This window comes from Entelurus aequoreus, linkage group LG08 (assembly GCF_033978785.1).
Source record: "Entelurus aequoreus isolate RoL-2023_Sb linkage group LG08, RoL_Eaeq_v1.1, whole genome shotgun sequence".
Taxonomy (NCBI): domain Eukaryota; kingdom Metazoa; phylum Chordata; class Actinopteri; order Syngnathiformes; family Syngnathidae; genus Entelurus; species Entelurus aequoreus.
The window spans coordinates 43,987,293-44,011,884 of record NC_084738.1 but is presented as its reverse complement, the minus strand read 5'-3'; the positions used below and the strand labels follow the sequence as shown (position 1 = coordinate 44,011,884).

The window sequence follows — 24,592 nt, the reverse complement described above, 5'->3', positions numbered from 1 at the left end:
GCAGCACTTACCAGTGAGCTTCCTCTATTTTTTAAATTTTATTTATTTACTAGTGTGACAGTCCTAACTGTCGCGCGGGTTCTCAGGACGATCCAGGGAAGACATTGTCAGATGGTTAAGACTTCTTTATTATTTCAATCACAGAGTCTTTTGCTGCTTTACAGCAGCTGCCTTTTTTCTCACGTGAGCACTTGAATGGTTTCCTCCCGTCCGCCGACTGCTTTTCAGCAGCATGTCGCCGTCGTTTGCGTGGCAGCAGAGGATGGTTTCCTCCCGTCCGCCGTCTTTCTCCGTCTCCTCCCTTGATGTTCACGTCTCTCGCCCTTTTATACGGTCCGAGGGCGATTGCACTGTCCACAGCTGCGCGCTCCACGCACCTTATGCTGATTGCGGCGTCGTTCCCATTTATTTTTTTACTTTGCTTCTTATAACTGTCAGAAAGACAATTTTAGAGAAAAAAATACAACCTTAAAAATGATTTTAGGATTTTTAAACTCATATACATTTACCTTTTAAATTCCTTCCTCTTCTTTCCTGACAATTTAAATCAATGTTCAAGTAAATTATTTTTTTTATTGTAAAGAATAATTAATAAATTGTAATTCTTACTTTAATTCTTATTATTCTAACAAAGTGCAGATTGGATTTTAACCTATTTAAAACATGTCATCAAAATTCTAAAATTAATCTTAATCAGGAAAAATTACTAATGATGTTCCATAAATTCTTTTTTGAATTTTTTCAAAAAGATTCGAATTAGCTAGTTTTTCTCTTCTTTTTTTCGGTTGAATTTTGAATTTTAAAGAGTCGAAATTGAAGATAAACTATGTTTCAAAGTTTAATTTTCATTTTTTTCGTGTTTTCTCCTCTTTTAAGACGTTCAATTAAGTGTTTTTTCATCATTTATTCTCTACAAAAAACCTTCCGTAAAAGTAAAAAAAATGTACGACGGAATGACAGACAGAAATACCCATTTTTTATATATATACGTATATAGATTTATTTATTTAGCTATTATTGTTTAAATCACACTTACATGTAACTTACAAATGACAATATATATATATATATATATATACATATATATATATGGACGGCGTGGCGAAGTTGGTAGAGTGGCTGTGCCAGCAATCGGAGTGTTGCTGGTTACTGGGGTTCAATTCGCACCTTCTACCTTCCTAGTCACGTCCGTTGTGTGCTTGGGCCAGACACTTCACCCTTTGCCTCTGATGGCTGCTGGTTAGCGCCTTGCATGGCAGCTCCTGCCATCAGTGTGTGAATGTGTGTGTGAATGGGTGAATGTGGAAATACTGTCAAAGCGCTTTGAGTACCTTGAAGGTAGAAAAGCGCTATACAAGTATAACCCATTTATCATTTATTTATATATATATATATATATATATATATATATATATATATATATATATATATATATATATATATATATATATATATATATATATATATATATATATATATATATATATATATATAAACAAACAAACACTTAAAATGTAAAGTGTTTTGTGTTTAATATAAATGAACTCTGACCTAGTATAGTTCAAAGGTCAGTATTGTGCGCATGACCAAAACGTAGCGTTTGTTGCGCTCTTACAAACAAGCTAACGCAGCGAATATGAGAAGAGTTACCCCAAAAAATGTCAGAAAAAAGAAAGAAAACATATATTTTTCACGACGAATGGGAGGTAGAGTTTTTTTTAACCACTGTGAAAGGATCCTGCGTGTGTTTAATTTGCGGGGCAACTGTGGCAATAGCAAAGCGGCACAATGTGGACCGTGATCTGGCGAGGTGCCGGTGGTTCAGCATCCAGTGTGACGAGTCGGTGGACCGCAGCAGTACGGCGCAGCTGATGGTCTTTATCCGGATGGTGTTTGATGATTTCTCCACAAAAGAAGAACTTCTGACACTACTGCCACTGAAGACAACTACGAGGGGAGTTGACATTTATAACGCAGTGAAGGAGTTTTTGGTGGAAAAAAAGGTGCCGCTAGAAAAGCTGGTATCAGTGACTACGGATGGGGCTCCTGCTATGATCGGCCGACACACAGGATTCGTTGCTCACTGTAAAGCTGACCCAGAGTTCCCAAACTTTCTGCAGTACCACTGCATCATACACCAGCAGGCCTTATGTGCAAAAGTGATCTGCTTTGAGCACGTAATGACTCCCGTCGTAAAGATCATAAACAGCATCCGCTCCAGAGCTAAACAGCACAGAACATTCAAGGTACTTTTGGAGGAGCTGTCAGCTGAATATGGTGACCTGCTACTACACACAGAAATCCGATGGCTCAGCAGGGGACGAATTTTGCAATGTTTTTTGTCACTTTTGGGTGAAATCAAAGAGTTCATGCAGTCCAGAGGTGAGGACACCGTGCTGCTGGAGGACACTGAGTGGATACTTGACCTTGCATTTTTAACGGACATTACTGGAAAACTGAACAGTTTGAACTGTGAGCTGCAAGGCAAAGGTAAAACTGTCGCCGATATGATAAGTGCTTTAAATGCATTTAAAGCTAAGATGAACCTGTTCTCTGTACATTTACAGAGAAAAAAAGTGCTGCACTTTCCCTCTGTGCAGATGGTGCTGAAAGACAATGCTTCTGCATTTGAGGCTTTTGACAAAGTTGCAGAAAAGTACTCTCAGGTCATAAACAGAGTTGGGCAAGAGTTTGAGAACAGGTTTTGTGACCTGGATCAGCTTGAGCCATGTGTGTCGTTCATTTGTAATCCTTTCATGAACGTGGACATATCATGCATTGCTGAGCAGTCAAGTGCAACATTCAGCCTGGATGCTGAACAGGTGGAGATGGAAATTGTAACACTGCAAAATTACCTCCACCTCAAAGCCCACCAGGCTGCACCAAACTTTTGGTGCCTTGTTGACACAGAAAAGTACAGTGGTGTATGCGCAGCAGCTATGAAGGTTGCAAGCCTGTTTGGTTCAACTTATCTTTGTGAGTCAGCCTTTTCTGACATGAACTTTATCAAGAACAAACACAGAACATGCCTCACTGATGCACATCTGCAAGACTCACTCAGAGTTGCAGTGTCAAGTTACACACCAGAGTACAACACACTAGTTAACAGCATGCAATGCCAGGCTTCCCACTAACTGACAAAGAAACAGATAACAGATTTGGTATCAGTTCAAAGTGTGACATGATTTATTTAAAAATTGGAGAGTTGACCTTTGTACTTTACATGAGTTATTATTTGTACAAACATGGTGCAAAGTAATTCATGATTTGTTTAAAAATTTCAGTGGCTAGCTAGGTAAAATGGGATATTGTGATTTCACAAGACTGTTTAAGAAGTGATCATTTGAAAATGTTCAATTTGAAAAATGTGCACTTAGAGAAAATATAAAAATAAAGTGTTGCATATTGATATTTATCTGTTTCTATATATATTTATTGTGAGAAATCATTAAGATGATCAGTGTTTCCACAAAGATAAATATCATTAATTATTAATAATAACATAGAGTTAAAGGTAAATTGAGCAAATTGGCTATTTCTGGCAATTTATCAAACTGGTAGCCCTTCGCATTAACCAGTACCCAAGAAGTAGCCCTTGGGTTCAAAAAGCTTGGTGACCCCTGCTTTAAGGTTTATTGGCGCTCTGTACTCCTCCCTATGTCCGTGTACCACTCCGTACAGCGGCGTTTTAAAAAGTCATAAATTTTACTTTTTGAAACCGATACCGATAATTTCCGATATTACATTTAAAAGCATATATCGGCAGATAATATCGTCAGTCCGATATCGGACATCTCTAATTGTGAAGACTTTGAAACTACAATACTGCTGTATCTACAATATCGTTACATCTCTAATAATTGCATATTGTATATATAATTGCACATTATTTTAGTTAAAATAACCAAAATAGGCCAACAGTGCTTCTGCTCTTAAGAGAAAAGTGCACTTCTACCTCCAAATCCTCCAGGATGACCTTAAAGTGCACTGTGATTATGTGTCAAGTCAAGATGTTTTACGTGCACTTAACACTCTCCTCTGCTCTTGTATGGAGTGTAAAATGTGTATCTACGGCATATACTGTATCTCCTAGTATTGTCAGTAAAAGTTGTTGTTTTAAATTTTTTTCCTCTCATTTGTTCACCTTCAGCCAACGGCCCACGGAGGAGTGGGAGGTGGCTTCCCTGCCGGTGATTCCTGGAACCAGCACAGACCCGAACATACAGCCCTGTGGACCCCCAACATGGAGGTACAGTACATTACAGTATAGATGTAGGAAAATTAAATAGATTTTTTTTTAAAGACAAACATGTTTTATTGCAGGACACTGGATGTGGAGGTCAAGTCCTCATGGAGGAGAGGCTGATGATGCAGCAACAGCAGATGGAGGATGACCAGCGATGGTTGGAGCAGGAGGAGAGCTTCATGGTAACATAAATTATATTTGTGGTGCCCTCTATGGTTTTTTTGTAAGCCATGCATGTAATGCAAATATTATCCATTTGACAAATAGACAGTTGCTAAGTAAATAATGGCCAACATATTTTTTCAACCAATCTTGCTGAGACTTTGCACACATGTGCATACCAAATGTAATTAGGACTAATACAGCAGGTGTTTTGTGGAGATGTGTGAGAGATTTCAATTCAGTGCCACTTATGGGGTTTGATAAGAACGCCCCCATTTGGTGTATTTGTCATAAAAGTAACAGGCAGCACGATGTTTGGACACATTCTCACCCTTAGACATATTCTCAGCTTTAATGTGAGCTTGTCAGCTGCTTTGTGACAGACGCAGTCAGCAGCCAATCAGGGTTGTCCGTTTGGGAAGATAGGAAGTGGGATTGGCAAGAGGCGTGGATGGAAAGAATGAGAAGATGCTAAATGAGGCATTCTGTCTCCTTGGAGCTGGAAAATCCAGCCTCCTTTTTTAGATTATACTTCCTTTCTTTTCTGTAATACTTCTTCAGACGTCTTCTTTCTCCCAAGATGCAACTCTTCAAGGCGTGCTTCACCAAAACGGTAGAGAAGAGACCGGCAGAAGGAGCTTGCCGAGTTGAAATGCGCATGTTTATTAGCTGTCGTTGCTCACAGAAGTGTTGTTTTCCTGCAGAAGACCGAGTCCAGAAACAGCCGAGGAAGCATCGACAGAGAGGACGGCACCCTTCAAGCGCCGGTTAGTGATTTTAACTCTTTTTTTTTTTTTTTAGCATTCTTCAGCAAGACAACCCATGTTAATAGGTTTATATTGTACAGGGTGGAAGTCAGCACATCTACCAGCCTGTGGGCAAACCAGGTGACAGCTAAACCTGTGTACATCCTCTTTCTGCATGTTAGTTATTGGTACTCACACTTGTTATCCTTCCGTCTCTTTAAGAACACTTGGCCCCGCCTAAGAAGCCGCCCCGCCCCGGAGCGCCCGGTCACCTTGGCAACCTGGCCGGTCTCTGCCCCGTTGACAGCTACAACGAGGGTGTGAAGGTACAGTACAGTACAGTACACCCTGCTAGCAGTGTTTAAATCACGCTAACGGCTAACTTGCTGTCCCTCGCTCTCTCTCACATCCACCCCCTGCCTCCAAACCATAGCCGTGGAGGGTAAGATGACATATAGATAGCTCTGTCGCCGCCATGTTTAGTTGAGATACTCACTATTGTAGCTACATAACAATTAAAGGTCTCTTATTATGCAAATCAATTGTATTATTATGCAAATGTATGTTGTTATGCAAATGTTCCCAGTAGTAAATTCCAGCGTCAACACACTATTGACTTGTTTGAGTTATGAAAATAAATACTATAATATGAGACCTTTAGTTCGGGTTATCAATTATCACAGTAGATAGCAACACAAGTGTCTATTGAGAGCTCTCTGCTGCCATCTAGTGTCGAGTCCCTGTAACTGCAGCCATTGACTGAGTAGGATTAACACAACTGTCGCCCCTCCCTTGGGTCCAGTTACAGCCCCAGGAGATCAGCCCGCCCCCCACAGCCAACTTGGACCGCTCCAACGACAAAGTCTACGAGAACGTGACGGCCCTGGTCAAGTCGGTAATCGAGATGTCAAATAGGATCCAACCGGCAGCCCCCGAGGAGTATGTCCCCATGGTCAAGGTAAAGAAAGGGAGGCAGTCAGCACTGACAGACAACACAGTGCGCACGTTTGTTAAAGACCTCCACTAAAGAGGGTGTGCGTGTGCGCAGGAAGTGGGTCTGGCACTAAGGACTCTGCTGGCCACAGTGGATGAAACCATTCCTGTCCTGCCTGCGAGCACCCATAGAGAGGTAAATATGCCATAAACATGAATTATTACATTATTATTACATAATGCTACCTTTAAAAATATCTATATAATAATAATAAAGTGTTTAGATTTTCAACATATGTCCAATTTATTCAAACGATCTTCTAAAGTTTTGTTTCTTGTTTTATACTTTAATGGTTAGTTTCATTATTTTTTTTCCCCAACTTAAAGGGCACCTATTATGCATAACCAACTTTTCTTACTTATTGGCAGTGTTGGGTTAGTTACTGAAAACCAGTAACTAGTTACATTAACTAGTTACTTTATTTCAAAAGTAACTCAGTTACTAACTCAGTTACTTACACCAAAAAGTAATGCGTTACTGTGAAAAGTAACTATTTAGTTACTTCTTTTTCCCCCCTTTTTTTTAAGGCTCCCATTAATGCCCTTTTAGCCTTCATTTCAGTACTGTTATTGCACTGGAGAATAATACAATGTGTTGATCAACTTGACATGCATTTGCATCACTGAACTCAGAAAGCAATGTGGTCTACATACAACACACAAACAATGTGGTCTACATACAACACACAAACAATGTGGTCTACATACAACACACAAACAATGTGGTCTACATACAACACACAAAGACAAAGATATGTTTCAAAGGGCCAATTTATTATTTATTTTATTATAAATTGACAAAACTATTTTAAATAGCTGCAACATAATGGCACTTTAACTTTAACTCTAAGTAGATAGGATCTTTGATCCAAGACACAACTTACATTTAACTAAAATGTTATTTTCTTTGTGCTCGACAAAAGAAAAGTATTGAGAATGTCTCCATGTTAAAAAACTCGACTTCTGGCTTCACCATGATGTCTTGTTAGTTGTTATGAGAGTAGCGTATGTGTGTGTGTGTGGCCCTTTAAGATATGACAACATGTGAGGTGAGTGACGTCAGTGAGTGAGTGGGCGAGAGAGGTGAGGGAGCGGCGACAGTGAGTGTGTGCAGGTGTTTTAGCTTGGTGGATGGCTGCGTCCAATAAAGTCACAAAGTTTCACCAAACCGCCGGTCTCGTCATTCACCCTCAGCTGTAAAGACCCTCTTCCGGGTAAAGTGAAGGTTGTTAGCCCCGAAGTACGGCTAACAACCTGCGGGGAGGCGTGCTTTCCCCCACCCACAGAAAGCACGCCTCTTATTTTCCACCGGAGCGCTCCAATAAAACACACTCAGATCTTCTGTTTCTAGCCGATACTACATAAAAATAACGTAAAATAACGCAGTAATGCATCATGCCGTAACGGTAACTGAGTTACTGCATATAAAAAATAACGCGTTAGATTACTAGTTACCGCCGAAACTAACGGCGTTACAGTAACGCGTTACTTAGTTACGCGTTAGTCCCAACACTGCTTATTGGTACCTGTTTTTGTGTATCTTTATATGTCCCGAAAATTTGAAATCAAACCGTGGAGGCATGTTGGAGATATATTTTAAATAATCTTGCCTTCCTTCTTACTTCGTCAAACAAGCCGTTAAAAATTTGCACAACCTGTGACGATTTTCGCACTGAAAACATTACCGGATTTTCCATATATGGTCGAAATTTACCCAAAGGGCTTTGCACGGGTCCGCCATTGTAGTCCGACGCTGAAGTCGATGAGCTCCTTCTTTTTCTAAATCCTCTTGTTGTGGGGCAGACTAGCTCATACATGCACATGCATCCTCGGCTGTTGCTATTTCTAATACAACGTAGCGTACATTTCTAACTTAATCTTTCAGTAGACTCTATGAAAGCCCTAAAAACTACAACAAAGATGGCGGGGGACAAGACACAGTCAAGGTGGAGGCTCGTAAATAATGATGCGGTCCATTTGTACTGTGAAGTTGGAATTTCCGAGTTCCTCGTCGGAATTTCAACTGGAACACCCTTCGAGGTCGGATTTCCGACTCGGAAAGTCGGAGCATTCTCAGCACCCCCGAGTTTGTTTCAAAGATGGCTGCTCTGGATGGACACAATGATGTCCGCTTCTATAATATAAAGTTATTGGCACTTCTGATTAGTTTTTGTTGCAGTAAATCGGTCATATACAATGTATTGTTATACGTTTATATATGTTAACGTCACTGTAGTGTAAAGTGCATTCATTTCAAGTGGTATATAACGCCGTACGTCGCGAGCAATAGCGTCTGTTTTTCCTCTTTATCCACCGTGTTTAAAGGTTGAAGAAAGAGTGCATATTTTCACACAAGTTGTTTATATTCAGACAGGGTAAGTGCAAAAATAGCTTTCGTGGATGTGGCATCTTGATTTCCGACATTGTAACTGGAAAGCCCTCAACTCGGGTTTGACATCATTCCCATCTCCCTCTTCCCACTTCCAATGTAAATGAAACGCAGACAAAGCTGCACATCCTGAAGAGACGGTCAGATTGAAGATGATCTGTGCAACATAATCTATTCAAAATGTTGGCCAAAGAACCACCATTACATGTTATGTAGACCACAAGGAAGTGTTTTAAATGTAGAAACAAATCCTAATATGACCCCTTCAATGTGTATTTCATATTTTTTGTATAAATGTTATTCTTTATTATTTGTATGATTTTATATTTATTTTATTAAATATTATATTACATATTGTATAATAGAAAATAGATGGATTTGTATATATATTAGAGATGCGCGGATAGGCAATTATTTCATCCGCAACCGCATCACAAAAGTCGTCACGCCATTACCCGAACTAACATTTTATCAAAACCACAACCGCCCGCCACCCACCCGTTGTTATATATCTAATATAGACGATGCAAGGCATTAATATCTCTTGCGTGGCATTAATAGCTCTTGGCCACGCATTAGAGGCTAAGAGATATTAATGCGTGATAATATTATTTATCATTATTATAATATTATTGTCATTTCCATTAAGAAAGTGTTGACTATTATTATTTTTTTTACCTGGTCTTTAGTATTCCCACGTTTGCTGCCGGCGATGCCATCTTTTTATTTTTTTCTTCTTCTTCTGTTGGGTTGTGGTGTGCTGTGCCCCCCCCCCCCCATTTACTTCCGTGGTCATGTTTCCTCTTACGTCATTGACAGCGATCGATCGCACTTCGGCTTTGACTCCCCGTCGCTGGAAGGATACTTCGTCTTTGACAGCTGCTGGAATCTGAAGAAATCGATTATTGTTTTTTTTTGTACAGACGCGAAACAGGACAGTCGCGTGCCGGTTAAGGACCCCCGGCAACTTTGTGACTTTATTGGACGCAGCCCCGGAAGTAAATGGGGGGGGGGAGGGAGGTTTTTGTAGGGGGGAAGAAATTTGGCGTGACAGCTGCAGCAGTGCCTGATGAATAATTGCCTGTTTTAAAGAGTGCTGCTCGTTTTTCGTATGTGGGTAACAACATTTAACTATGTATATATATTTCCGAATTGGTTTAACCGCCACCCGCCCGAATCTATTTAAAATCTATTTTTTTCGTCATGCATCCGCCCGACCCGCGGATTATCCGCAGAGTCCGCGGTTGTGTCCGCAAACCGCGCATCTCTAATATATATATATATATATATATATATATATTTATTTATTTTTTTATTTATTTTTTTATTCTTTTAAATTTATTTTTAATTATTTATTAATAATTACCGTATATTACTTTTTTCTTAGAATGTGTTTGTGTATACTTTCTTATATATAATTCTACTTTTTCATGTAGAACATACTTAACTTATGTTATATTTTTAAGTTATTTTAATGTTGTATATATTTGATAAATATATATATATTTTTTTTAGTATTATTTTTTAAATTAGAAAAATATTTAATGAGAAACATTCCTTATGATTATAATGATCATTTTCATGCTGTATATCAGGGGTCCCCAAACTATGCGTCCAAAATCCGGCCCGCAGGAAGTCCCAAGTTAAAAAAAATTTATTAATTTGTTTGTTTTTTTAATCTGTCCTCTATATATTTGATGTTTATTGATATTTACATTATTTAATATTGTATACATTTTTTTTATTCAGAAAAAAATATTCTATATATTAAAGTATTTACATACAATTACATATACTTTCATAATTTATTCATAAACATTTGCCTTGTGTCTGCACTTAAGATATAACTTTAACAAAATGTTAAATAAAAAGTGATATTTAAAATATGTATTTGAGATATGATTACATTTTAATAATGTACATAGGTAAGTTAAAGGCCTACTAAAATGATTTTTTTTTTATTTAAACGGGGATAGCAGATCCATTCTATGTGTCATACTTGATCATTTGGCGATATTGCCATATTTTTGCTGAAAGGATTTAGTAGGGAACAACGACGATAAAGTTCGCAACTTTTGATCACTGATAAAAAAAGCCTTGCCTGTACCGGAAGTAGCGTAACATCGCAGGTTGAAGGGCTCCTCACATTTCCCCATTGTTTACACCAGCAGCGAGAGCGATTCGGACCGAGAAAGCGACGATTACCCCATTAATTTGAGCGAGGATGAAAGATTTGTGGATGAGTAACGTGAGAGTGAAGGACTAGAGTGCAGTGCAGGACGTATCTTTTTTTGCTCTGACCGTAACTTAGGTAAAAGGGCTCATTGGATTCCACACTCTCTCCTTTTTCTATTGTGGATCACGGATTTGTATTTTAAACCACCTCGGATACTATATCCTCTTGAAAATGAGAGTCGAGAACGCGAAATGGACATTCACAGTGACTTTTATCTCCACGACAATACATTGGTGAAGCACTTTAGCTACGGAGCTAACGTGATAGCATCGTGCTTAAATGCAGATAGAAACAAAAGAAATAAGCCCCTGACTGGAAGGATAGACAGAAGATCAACAATACTACTATCAGGAGACACCGAACCAAACACTGGACCTGTAACTACACGGTTAATGCTGTGCCGCCTGTCGAAGCCTAGCAATGCTGTTGCTAACGACGCCATTGAAGCTAACTTAGCTACAGGACCTCGTCAGAGCTATGATAAAAACATTAGCGCTCCACCTACGCCAGCCCTCATCTGCTCATCAACACCCGTGCTCACCTGCATTCCAGCGATCGACGGCGCGACGAAGGACTTCACCCGATCATCGATGCGTTCGGCGGCTAGCGTCGAATAGCGCGTCTGCTATCCGACTCAAAGTCCTCCTGGTTGTGTTGCTGCAGCCAGCCGCTAATACACCGATCCCACCTACAGCTTTCTTCTTTGCAGTCTCCATTGTTCATTAAACAAATTGCAAAAGATTCACCAACACAGATGTCCAGAATACTGTGGAATTTTGCGATGAAAACAGAGCTGTTTGTATTGGGATACAATGTGTCCGAATACTTCCGTTTCAACCATCGACGTTACGCCCAAACGTCATCATACATAGACGTTTTCAACCGATAGTTTCGCGGGAAATTTAAAATTGCACTTTATAAGTTAACCCGGCCGTATTGGCATGTGTTGCAATGTTAAGATTTCATCATTGATATATAAACTATCAGACTGCGTGGTCGGTAGTAGTGGGTTTCAGTAGGCCTTTAAAGTGTTTCGAAAAGTTTTTGTAATCAATAAAAATGGTAATAGCCAGATTTTTTGTTTAAACATAACTTCCATTTAACATGTATTAAAGCTAATATCTCATTCTCATCTCATCAGATAATTTCATGGCTTGTAAATAAAAGTTAATTTATTTTTCCAGATCGAGATGGCGCAGAAGCTTTTGAATTCCGACTTGGCGGAGCTGATCGCCAAGATGAAACTCGCACAGCAGTACGTCATGACGAGGTAAAAAGCACCTGAACGCACCACGGCGCTCTTCTCTCCTTTGACTTCCTCTGTGTTGATGTGTCGCTTCTGTCCCTCAGCCTGCAGAAGGACTACAAGAAGCAGATGCTGATGGCGGCACACGCCCTCGCCGTTGATGCCAAGAACCTGCTAGACGTCATCGACCAGTCGCGACTCAAGACCATCACGAGGCCGCATTAGCCTGCGGGACGGAAGCGGGGAAAGTGTCAGCATTGCTGAAGCGATGGACAACAATCAGACGCCATCGCAAACACTTACTTGTAAAAAAAAACCTTGTTCATCACATCTTTTTTTATTCTTTTGACTTATTTAACACGTGATGACGCGTTTGAAGGACTTATCACGTGATGAACTGGAACTGACACAGAGGAGCAGGATCATGAAGATTTAAAAACATATATAAATATATATATAAATATTTGCAGCCTTGACTCTTTATAGGATGTTTTTTTAATCGTTTCGTTTTTCAGGCTTTTAATGATGGAAATTTTAAAAGCGTTTTGTATTGAAAAAAGACTTAAGACATCATGCCATAGGCCACTTTTGAAGTTAACATGATAAATATACATAACTATATTTTTTCAACACCTTTGAGGAATGAAGGATGTTAAAAGCCATAAATACTCTTTCCACAATGTTCTAAATAACTATTTCTTGTTTTTATTTATAATTATATCACTGTTTTTTTTTTTACATAGTGTCCACTTTTCAAAGCACATTGGCGATTTGTAAACAATTTTAAAGTAGAATCCAATACTGTTAATAGTACATGATTTATTTATTGGCTGAATGGATGTTTTGAATTAGACAAATTCACTTTACTTCACAAACGTGTTGTTCTTCCTGGAGCTCTTCATTCCAATGTTCACTATTACCTCTGCCTGGAGTTGAACTCTCTCAGGAAAGAGTCACATGTACAGTCACAAATAAAAACACACTGTTTTCATTAAAACATTATTTGCAGGTGCAAAAAAAAATATGTATGCATTAGTGTTGATCAAATTTAAACTTCGTCTTGTGTAAAGGTCGGCACCGACCCGTTTTAGTTTTTAAATGCATAAAAGAACCACATAAATGTATTTTTTTGCTTCAAGGCTTTTTGACTTTGTCAGGAACCTCTATTTCAACAAAATGAAACAGTTTTTGTTCTTTTCACTAAATTATAAAATGCTCTGGTTGAAATTATGACTTTGGTGTTGTTAGGGTCGGTTTCGATCCAGTTATAAAAATAGGATTATAAAGCAATAATTAGAGCCAAAACTGAACACACTGACAGCCAGCTCCTCTCCCAATCATGTGAGCTTTAGGGCATTCTCATTTTACAAAAACAAACAAAGACGGGCATGTCCAGACATGTGAGGTCAATTCAGTATAGAGTTGGTGACTTGCAGAGTGCACATCTCCAATTTACAGCATGCAAAAATGAAAACAAGATTTACAGTGAGAGAAATTCTGGATAATATTTTTGGTGAAAATGAGGGAGAGGACATAGAGCAGCATAGTGATACAGATGAACAGGTTTCTAAAGGAGGAAGACAATGTGGAGTATCGTCCAGAACAGTGGTCCCCAACCACCGGGTTGCGGCCCGGTACCGGTCCGCGGAACGATTGGTACCTCCAGGCTAGACTACTGCAACTCACTTCTTGTCGGGATCCCCAGCAAGAACATCCAGAAGCTGCAGTACTTACAGAATAGTGCTGCTAGGATCCTGATGAGACTGCGGAAATATGACCACATCACCCCAATTCTCAAATCCCTTCACTGGCTTCCTGTTCCACTCAGGATTGAATTCAATGTCTCCCTGCTAACCCACCAGTGCCTCCATGGAAATGCCCCCCTCTACCTCAAAGAACCAAGTGCCCCTGGCTGCAGCCCGCAGATCGAGGAGGGGCTTATTTTCCCTCAATGTGGGCGGGTCTCAACGTTGAGCCCGCGGGCGCCCGCGGGCTCCATCTGGTGGCAAGAGATCCGGCAGCACACATTCTCAAACGTCAAAATGTATTTTTTTTTACCATGAAAAAACAATTAAAAATATATATATATAATATATAAAATATATAAAAAGGTTAATGTATTTGATAGACTTAGACATTCCTACTTTTAACTTGTAAAATATATAAAAAGGTTAATGTATTTGATAGACTTAGACATTCCTACTTTTAACTTGTGAAATTTTCTTTTTTTTTTACCACGGGGGCTCTATCTGGTGGCGGAGATCCGGCAGCACATTCTCAAACGTCAATAAAGCTCCTTTTAACTTGTCAAATGTATCTGCCATCTTTTTTGTAGTTTTATTCCTTTTTTATTATCTTTATTATTTTCTGTATTGATCCTACACTATTGTTTTTTTTACCATGAAAAAAAAACAATAAAAAAAAAATATATATAAAGCTACTTTTAACTTGTCAAATGTATCTGCCATCTTTTTTGTAGTTTTATTCATTTTTTATTATCTTTATTATTTTCTGTATTGATCCTACACTATTATTGTGTTTTTTTTACCATGAAAAAACAATTTAAAAAAAATATATATAAACCATAGTATGGAAAAAGGTTCATGTATTTGATAGACTTAGACATTCCTACTTTTAACTTGTCAAATGTATTTTTTTAACCATGAAAAAAAAAAATATATATATATATATAAACCATAGCATTTCCATAAGAGTATAGACATATTATTTTGTACACTCAATTATATTAGTTAAGTCAAATAAACCAAAGACAGAAGATTTGTACACTCAATTATATTAGCTAAGTCAAATAAACCAAAGACAGAAGACTTTGCATCATTGATTTTATTTTTCACCCCAGGCTAAAAATGTTTGATCTGTAAAGAAAAAAAAAAATTGTTTTAGCCTAGCCAAATACATTCCTTAAGCTTCCATAAATGTTTAACAATGGCAAGTATCAAGGTATTTTTCTGGCCCATAACAAGCAACCCTGTTCCCTGTTTCCAGTTCTGTTCTTTTTCCACTGTCTAGAAAGGAAACAGATTGCGGTTCTTATAGGCACAATAACAATGCAAGATGTAAAACTAAGGTAATTGAAATAAGTGGAGGAATTACGCTTTAGTCTAGCAATAGTTGACTACAAGACTAAATAATCACATGACCTCTCACCTGTAGCCCTCCTTGCACTCGTCGCCGTTTTCTGTCCTGCAATCGGTCTTCTTCAGACCTTAGTGATTTAATGACAACATACATTCACTATGAAAACATTCATGTTGGTCTGTTGACCGTGAGTAAAACATTTTTTTTGTGATTTGGGATATTCAGGGCACTTACGGCATGGGGAAGTTCTGCAGGAGAGCGAGACACCACCATCTCCTAATTTGCAGCATGTTTTCCTTTGAAGAAGGAAATGCAGGAAGATGTTAATATGTTGTAAAAAAAAAATAACACCTTGTACACTAAGCATAATGTGTCACGATTTACACATACCTCCCCCATTCACAATCACATTTGGCCCCCATTACAATGTACAGAGTGTACTGTGAGTCAAGAGGTACTGGTTAATATAATGTCAGGCGTATTCCCAAGGATACATTTTTTTCAATACAAATTAATGTGGTTTTAATGTAGCAAGCAAACATTTTTACAGACAACAGCAATGCTATAACATGCTGATTTGGTCTTACCATCAAAACAAACACGCCACAGTTGTTGGAGCACCCTTGCTTGGTTAGGCCCTGAGGTGTGAACAATGTATTTTAAGAAAAGTATGGCAAGAAAATAGTAAAAAGTTAGCAAATGCTATTATGTAATGTCTCACCTGGACATCATTCACACCAAGCTCTCTCCAGGGGCCAGAAGAGAGGCTGTGAGCAACGTGTCTGTACAAATAATAAGCGAAATAAAAGTCACTCAACTTCAATCAACTTTTGATTGAAAAGCATGCATAAACGCTTGGAACAAAGCTTGAACTGAATAAGGAAGAGGTTGGAACTTCAAATAAAAAAGTTTTCATAACAGGCTTAAACAGAACTGCCCGTCTCAAAAAAGATGAATAGTTCTGTTTCCATCTGTTTAAGGAATCAAAATAGTTGGAATATGGAATGGAATATTTTAGATCAAATAAAAACAGAACCATTAATTAAAACAAACAAAGGACAAGTGGTTTCAAACAGAACTACCACTGTCCAGGATTATGTGAGGTGCCCTAAAAACCTGAATAGACTGGTTCTACTCTCATCTCTCCAACCGCTGCCCCAGAGGGAATCTAGGAAGAAAATCTCCCTAGCCTGTGGCCTCAGTATCTGTTAAATATTCAAATTCAAATATAACCAGTTGCAGTGAGTTGTGTAATGTTCCTGGAATCCCAAAAGAGCTGACAGGAATTTAATTATAGAAAAACATTAAAATCAGCAATGAGCAACTTGTTGTGTAAAGAGAAAAAAGGAAGAAAATATAAAAGGTATTTACACAGAGTGTCCAATGTCCAGGTACGAACACTGGGAGAATAATCCACTGTAGACTGGCTGCATTATCCTGTAAAAAGACAACAATAGCTGAATATTAAATGCTCAAACTTCACTCAATAGAGCAAAACTTTTAAACAAATTACCGGAAGGTGATCCATGGGGTTCCTTGATGATGGTGGGAACCGAGAGGAAATGACATAGCTGTCTGCAGCAAACAGGTTCTCTACCCGCTATAACAAAGAAAGTTTGCTCAATCTCTTACTGTCAAAATATATTGACTATTGAACTAGACTATCCAATAATTTTGAATTAAATATTTCACAGGAGCTACACTACCTTCTCAATCATTTTGAGACAAGAGTTCAGAATCTAGTAGAACACATAAACACAAATTATTGAAATATTTTGAAAAATATTACATAAACCATATCAGCACAGCATATTCTCTATGCCTACCGTTCCCTCCATGTCCCGCTGCAAACCCAGAGTCCAAAAGTCAAAGCGGGTCAGGATGATGTTATTCACCATTGCAAGGTGCTGAGTGCGACTTTTGGTCTCATCCAAGACATGAGACAGCTAGTGGAAGAAAACAAAGTCTTTATACATGTATGATTATATGAGTGACATTCACAGTGGCACAATAGTTAACTTTACCAGTTGTTCCTGGCTGTCTTGGAGTTTCTGTCCCCAGTATGCTCTGTTTGCTGAAAACTTGTGGAGACTAGGGAAGTCTCCATGAGGTCTCTGCTCACTGTCATCATTTACTAGTGTAGAAAGCAACAACCGAAAAATAAAATTAAGTGTGAAATGTCACATTTCTCATTTGAATGATGTGCAAAATAGAGCCATGACTCACACTCTTGAGACTCTTCTTGTTCATTCACTGATGACCCAGTTGACATCACGGCTGATGGGGAGTGAGCTCTAGGAAAACATGCAACAAACTTAATTGTCTAAAGTAGATGAAGAGGACAAATGTGCATAATGATTCAATCCCATACCTAAGACTACCCTTCCATGGCTGTCAAACTGCAATGAAACATCTGGAGGGACAATCTTGCTGTACTGATTTTTGATTTTTTTGGTTCCTTGCCATGTTGTAATGGTGGAGAATGTTTCTTTGTAGAAAAATGTGTGTTGATGAGGTTGTCTGATTTAAAAAGTAATTGTTTTTTCTCATCCCTGAAAACAGCTGCTCCGCACACTGGCTGTTAATAAGACCAGCGAGTTCAGGCACAAGCTCCAGCTTTCTTAGAACCTCACACTGGTCTTTGCTGTTTCCCTGGTGGAACAAATCGTTCAAAGCAAAATGCTGTGAGGATCCAGTGAGAGGGTGACCATCTTTGTCAGCTGGCTTTTTTTTAAATTTCAGCCAAGGCAAGTTGACATGGACCTTTCCCTCTGAGGCCTGCTTCACGTTCTCTGGGGTGGGATCCAGTGACCTTCCCTGAAAAGGGGCAAATATTCCTGGCTGCCTGCGGTTGGCATGCAGTGCCAGACCCCTGGCATAATCATATACAGCCACATTGGGGAGGTGTTTCCAGGACAGCAAGAGATCCACAAAGTCACATGGACTCTCTGCTCCAAGGTTGAATTTTACTGAAAACACAACTCCAAATGGGCAAGTGATAACTGCCCAACCACCTGTGAAACAGAAAAAAACAGTAATAACTGACATTAGGAGCATGTATAGCTAACCTACTGCATAATGATAAGTAATTTCTTTAACACAACAATGTATAACAAAGTGAAATTATCTTCAACATTCCATATCATTTCACTTACCAGAAGCACCCCACACTTTCTCAAACACCTTGTTGTAGGTGACTCTATTAGACATTTTGTCAGACAGTCTCATGACCATATCTACCTTGGACCTGTTATCATCCACACCACACTGTTTGCACAGTGCCCTGACCTCCTGTACCTGTTGTGAACATGCAATGAAGTTGATATTGTTAATATAGCATAATCATATTTTTTGTTAGCATAAAGAATAGGATTTGGCATATTTCATCAACTCATTCACCTTCAAGTTCACAAGCTCATCTGTGAGCCGCTCCTCATTCATTTTTTCATCATCATCAAAGTTATCATCTCCATTCATTTTGGGGCTTTGCAATTTTTCAAATTCTGTGTTCTACACAGAATTTGACCTCCGGGTGTGTGGGCCAATCCAGGGGGCCCAGTGATGATAACTTGGTGGCACAACGAAAGGGTTCTTCCGTCCATCTTTGTGAACAAATGTGATGCGTATTAGCCATTATTATCACAACATTAGACACATTTTAATATACTTTACTGTCTCTCCAACTGTTCTTTAGCAAGACTAGCAAGACTTACATGGGATTAATCCCCGACTGAGCATTTCTGTGGCCACAGTGTTCCAGAAATGGTCCACGTCAACATTACCATCATAGCCTTCAGGTGGGCTTGGGATGTCACTCACTGTTAAAACAATAGTTTGTTATTCATAGCTCAATCACTAAAAAAACACTCTGAACACGACATTTGATGCAGCGTTATTCAAGGGCATGGGTAATATGATGTTACACAATTCAGAGACAGATGAGGTGCTATACAAACAATGAAGCTAAAATATGTGAAATAACAGTATAACTCACCTGGCATATTGAAAACGCCTTTTCTGTGGAGGTCCATAACAACAACTGTTGGGTTGTTTCCGCATGACACACAACTGTACGTGTATTCATGGTCGGTTAGGGCCTCAAAGTGGAGGTATGCCTGCAGAACTCTTTCCTTGTTTGGAAAGGACACATTTTCCGTTGTCTCTATAATTTCTATCACTTTACTGATAGCTGAGAAACAGGAGTATTCCAATGTTATAACATTTCAAAATAAAAGTAATATATTTTGTAAGAGTTGCATCTTCAATTGTCTTTTATTTTACAGGATTTAACTGTAATGAATACATTTTAATAAAAGAGGAACAAGCAAGTATATCTTATTATTAGTGTGCTTGCGGTAGCAAAGCACATCTAAGACCCGTTGACATGATTATTTGCCCCACATTTTTTCGTCTGTGTGTGTATGTATGGGTGGGTATGTGAGGTAGTGAGTGAGAGAGCGAGAGCAAGAGAGAGAGAGAGAGAGAGAGTACCTGTAGTGCATTCCTGACCATCAGGCACAAGTGCAGAGACCGGATGATGTGGTCATCAAAGTTGTGGATACCCTCCTTCCACTCCTGGTATCTGTAAATCATGCCACAGTTCAGGCATGATTTCCTGTATGTTGATATTCCTAAAAACACAGTCCAACCAAAGATCATGATTATTGCTTTTATGTCATTTGAGATTAGTAGAAACATTTTTTTCTGTTTTTAATGTACATATAAATTATGTCACCCATTAACTGATAAGAACACAATAGAAAGACCTGTGATGGTACCAACCTTCAACTACACCTGTGCTTGTCAGGATCTTGCCTTTCGCTGTTATCAGCTGTTCACAGAGTGTGTATTCACATTCTACACACTTTGTTTCACTGGGGATAAGGTGCTTAGGAAAGCTGTCATCTCTTCTTCCCTCTCTCGACTGCTCTATGAGAGCCTGGGGTATATTTGCCGGGAGCTTTTTGTGGTTGAGGAGGTATTTAAGCATCCTTGCAATTTCTCTGTCATCTGGTGGATAACTGTCCTCGTTAGAGTCGCTGTCGTATTGGACTGTGCTGATCTCGGTAAGATTAAGCGTCTCTTCCTCTGTGCTCTTCACCTTCCTAAAAAGCTCCCTCTTTGTTACAAACAGATGCCATTTAGCAACAGCTTTATGGATACAGGATTGTCTCGCTTTAGAGCAGGGACAATGCCAGGTGTTTTGCTTTGCATCATATGCCACAATAACTCTTCCCAACCTGCTGTAGTATGTTACCCTTTTTTCATAAACGGATATATGAAATTTAGATGGTGGACCACCTACAGTCAGGTGCACAGACAGAGGCACACCCTCAGCATCAGCATTTTTTTGGCAACGCAAGAGGCCGGCCTTACGCTCCTCACCAAACCACTTGTTTTCCACCATTCTTTCCAAGGCCTCACCTGGTAGTGTCACGGTTTGACCGTCAGTGCGTGGTCAATACAATAATGATTGGATGTGGTGGCACTCGAAAGGCAACATCTCGCTCCTTTGAGCAAAGTCAGCATTCAAACAACACTGGTCGACCTCACAGATGATCTTCTGTGCTGGCCCCCACATATTCTTGATTACATGTATGGGTGTTGCAGGACCACAAAAAGATTTTTCAACTGCAAACACACCATGTGTAGCATCGATACACTGACAGGCCAAAAATCTGTCCTTCGTTATCGTCCCAAGGAGGTTGCTGTGTTTTCTCCTGCAGTGTGTTTTGAAGTTTCTTTTGTTTAAAATCAACTTACAATGAGGACAACGGAATTTATTGAGCTTACTTGATGCTTTAGTGGCTGTGGAACATTCTGCAGGAGCCAATGGGTGCCGAGTGGGGGCCACAGGGAACTGAGTGGGGGCCACAGGGAGCTGAGCAGGGGCCACAGGGAACTGAGCGGGGGCCACAGGGAGCTGAGCAGGGGCCACAGGGAACTGAGCGGGGGCCACAGGGAGCTGAGCGGGGGCCACAGGGAGCTGAGGGAGCTGAGCGGGGGCCACAGGGAACTGAGCGGGGGCCACAGGGAGCTGAGCGGGGGCCACAGGGAGCTGAGGGAGCTGAGCGGGGGCCACAGGGAGCTGAGGGAACTGAGTGGGGGCCACAGGGAGCTGAGTGGGGGCCACAGGGAACTGAGCGGGGGCCACAGGGAGCTGAGGGAGCTGAGCGGGGGCCACAGGGAGCTGAGGGAACTGAGTGGGGGCCACAGGGAGCTGAGTGGGGGCCACAGGGAACTGAGTGGGGGCCACAGGGAGCTGAGCGGGGGCCACAGGGAGCTGAGCAGGGGCCACAGGGAGCTGAGGGAGCTGAGCGGGGGCCACAGGGAGCTGAGGGAACTGAGTGGGGGCCACAGGGAGCTGAGCGGGGGCCACAGGGAACTGAGCGGGGGCCACAGGGAGCTGTGCAGGGGCTGCAGCTTGCACCTCCTCCTGGTGTATTTGTAGGTGCCTTACCAATTGCAATCGATTTATTAGTGTTGCTGCACAATAGCAACAATGAAAATGTGTTGCCGTCCGACAACTTAATCCACACTTGATTATTGTGAACTCTGTAAGAGAGGAATTAAGGGAGTAAGATTCATACTTGTGAAAAAATACAAATTAATTCATTTGTGTAATATTTTAGATAAGCACCTTTGTGTTTCACTGACGAATGGCCTTTTACATGTTTGTCAACCTTATATTTTGCACCCACGTATTTACAGTAGGGACAGTGGAACAGTTCACTGTTGGTGATGTTATTAATGTTTGGTGTATCACCATCCAAAAGTATACTAATGTGTCTCTATAGATCAGAGGGGAAAAGAATAAACATTAAAAGGCACAGCATCACTTAAACCCCTGCTAAAACATAACTTTTATCATCTGAAATTGACACTGAAATTTTTATCTTTTTTACCACATTGACATCATCAGGGATGGCCTCAGGAAGAGGAAGTAAATCAGCCTGAGCTTGACCACGGAGAGCATGAGAGGTCTCCAGCCCAGGATGTGGGGCTCCATGTTGTGGGGGGTACCGCAGTGGGACACCTGTCACACACACACACACACACACACACACACACACACACACACACACACACACACACACACACACACACACACACACACACATGTACGAAGGCAACACAAGGTCAATCAAAATAGCTGTGGGTAACAAATGGACACAAAGAATGAATAAATGAATGTATTTCATTACATTTATTTTGATTCCAACATCAAAATGTAATGCACTATGCAAAAAGTAAGGCAATGCATTAAATGGTGATATTCAAATCCTGTTATTATGCCTTATCATACTCTAATTCAAATGAATGATTTATTGATTACCTTCTTTATTTCTCTCAGACATACTCTAGGGTAGAAATACACACAAATATAGCTCATTAGTTACTGTTTTTATAAACCAGGATATGAAATATATATTTTTTTTAAGCATTGCAGTGAACCTACCTGACCAGAGAAAATCAGGACACAGACAGTCAGTCAGACAGTCAGTCAGGAGTTCTTAAAAGAACTGTTGGTTTTGTAATGTGTGTGTTATGTGGTGCAATGTCGTGGTGCAGTGTGCGTGTGCGAGCTGTGGTAGGATGTAGACAAAATATACTGGTAAATCTGGAGGGGAAAAGCAAAATTTAAATCAGATTTCAATGTTTCACGAAACATATTCTACCAATGTGGTTTAGAGAATATTACATTAGTTTATAATGTACAATATCGAAGTTGGTATTTATTCGTTTCGAAACCGGGTTGCTTTCGCGGTTAAAGGTTGTCAGAGAGCTGCAACTTACCTCAAGGCAGAAAAGCGCGCAGTAGTATGGACTCAGACGGAAATACGTCATCCGGCTTCCTGCTTCAACGTTTGGAATAGCCCACATTGAGGGGAAATAAGCCCCTCCTCGATCTGCAGGCTGCAGTCAGGGGTTACTCCAAAGAACTACTCACCCCCAAATCCTCCACACGACACCTCCGCTCCGGACAGGCTAACCTCCTCCAACCTCCGAGGACAAAGCTACGAACAACGGGAGACCGGGCTTTCTGCTCCGCCGCTCCCAGTCTGTGGAACGCTCTCCCTGACCACCTGAGGGCACCACAGACTGTGGATGCTTGGAAAAAAAGGCTTAAAAGCCCTTCCTTTTTAAAAAAAAAAAAAAAGCCTTTTTTTAGATATGTGCATACTAGCTATAACTATTTGGCTGTTCTAGTTTTTTTTTTGTTTTTTTTTTTTGTTAATACACTGTAGCATTTTGAGATTGTTTACTCAATATAAAATGCTTTATACAAATAAAATCTATTATTATTATTACCGGGCCGCACAAGAAAAAAAAAATATATATATATATATATATTTTTTTTAAATTAAATCAACATAAACACAATATATACATTATATATCAATGTATTTACTTATCTGTTTTGTGCAAGGCAGACGACATTAAGAAATTTGGTTATCCTCAAGTGCTAGATCCATTGTTAAGTGATTTGAAAAGACTTGAAGAAGATGGTCTTTTTGTGCCCTGTTTAGGAAAAATAATAAAGGGCACTGTTTTTTCTGTGATTGCCGATAACCTAACAATTTGCTTTATTGAGCTGTAACAATAATTAATGAATGAATTTTCTTTTCAAACATGTGCATCTATATAAAAATAATATTGATGTACTTGTGAATATTTTGTCCATTCAGATCAAGGAGGAATTCAGGAGAATAACTACCATTCCCCTGGAGCGAACCTTCATGCACAAACTGGACGAACACACACCAAAACGTATTACCCTGATGAAAGCCAAGGGAGGTGCCATGGGGATCAAGATGAGGCCGCTCCTGGACAGACTGAGTCAGGTGTGCTTGTTTTGCTTGTTCATACAGTATGTTTTACAGGGAGATGTACCTACTTTTTTTCTCACTCACAGACACATACAGTATACACATACAGGACAAGCCTCACACTCTGTAGATTCCATGCCCTTGCACGCTCTGGGTCCATGCACTTAAAACACGAGCAAATATATGCACTTGTGTTTTCACTCGACAGTTCATTGTGTATGTATAATGGTTATGTTCATGTTCTTAATCTGTTCACAGAAACAGAGCATTGAGATGAGGCGTAAAACCATTATCCGCAGCCTTATACTGTACCTTGGCGAGAAGGAAGAGGAACTTTTTGAAGACTGCTTGGTATACATTATTTTAATCATTTAAAAATATTTTTTAATGACGCAGATTAGTTTAATGTTAAAGTTAAGAGGAAAGCAGACAAAGGAACATATATTCTTGTGTTCATTCTTCCCTGATAATGAAGTCACTTTGAATGATTCATGCAGTTCTATTATTTGTTTCTCAATAACATTCTTCTTTTTTGTTGTATATTGTATGCAGGAGGACAGCCGGAGTGATGTCAGTAACCACATCCTCAAAATACTCGTCGTCCACGGTACTGATGAGGATCCAGTCGATGTCTCCATCCTTAC

General features: G+C 39.8%; 1 protein-coding gene, 2 long non-coding RNA genes and 1 pseudogene across 8 annotated transcripts in view; 1 reads left to right on the top strand and 3 right to left on the bottom strand.

Annotated features, from left to right (window-relative positions):
• Positions 1-13,020, top strand: part of ptk2aa (protein tyrosine kinase 2aa) — a 109,433-nt gene extending 96,413 nt beyond the window's left edge. For all 6 annotated transcript variants that reach the window (XM_062056538.1, XM_062056537.1, XM_062056532.1 and 3 more), the window contains 9 exons: positions 4,151-4,249; positions 4,324-4,428; positions 5,113-5,175; positions 5,256-5,295; positions 5,377-5,480; positions 5,957-6,112; positions 6,203-6,283; positions 11,957-12,042; positions 12,123-13,020. In XM_062056538.1, the coding sequence (XP_061912522.1) occupies positions 4,151-4,249; positions 4,324-4,428; positions 5,113-5,175; positions 5,256-5,295; positions 5,377-5,480; positions 5,957-6,112; positions 6,203-6,283; positions 11,957-12,042; positions 12,123-12,243 (855 nt within the window). In that variant the 3' untranslated portion in view covers positions 12,244-13,020. The remainder of the gene's footprint in view (positions 1-4,150; positions 4,250-4,323; positions 4,429-5,112; positions 5,176-5,255; positions 5,296-5,376; positions 5,481-5,956; positions 6,113-6,202; positions 6,284-11,956; positions 12,043-12,122) is intronic.
• On the bottom strand, positions 6,969-13,894 carry LOC133655910 (uncharacterized). The gene is made up of 3 exons (XR_009827064.1): positions 13,753-13,894; positions 12,064-12,244; positions 6,969-9,425 (listed from the first exon to the last, which is right to left on the bottom strand). It is a non-coding gene; the product is annotated as an uncharacterized LOC133655910 (long non-coding RNA).
• A 952-nt stretch (positions 13,895-14,846) lies between these two features.
• Positions 14,847-16,451, bottom strand: LOC133655102 (uncharacterized). Its single transcript, XR_009826951.1, has 4 exons — positions 15,839-16,451; positions 15,705-15,755; positions 15,352-15,413; positions 14,847-15,244 (listed from the first exon to the last, which is right to left on the bottom strand). It is a non-coding gene; the product is annotated as an uncharacterized LOC133655102 (long non-coding RNA).
• A 937-nt stretch (positions 16,452-17,388) lies between these two features.
• On the bottom strand, positions 17,389-22,559 carry LOC133656394 (uncharacterized; annotated as a pseudogene).
• Between the last annotated feature and the right edge of the window lie 2,033 nt (positions 22,560-24,592).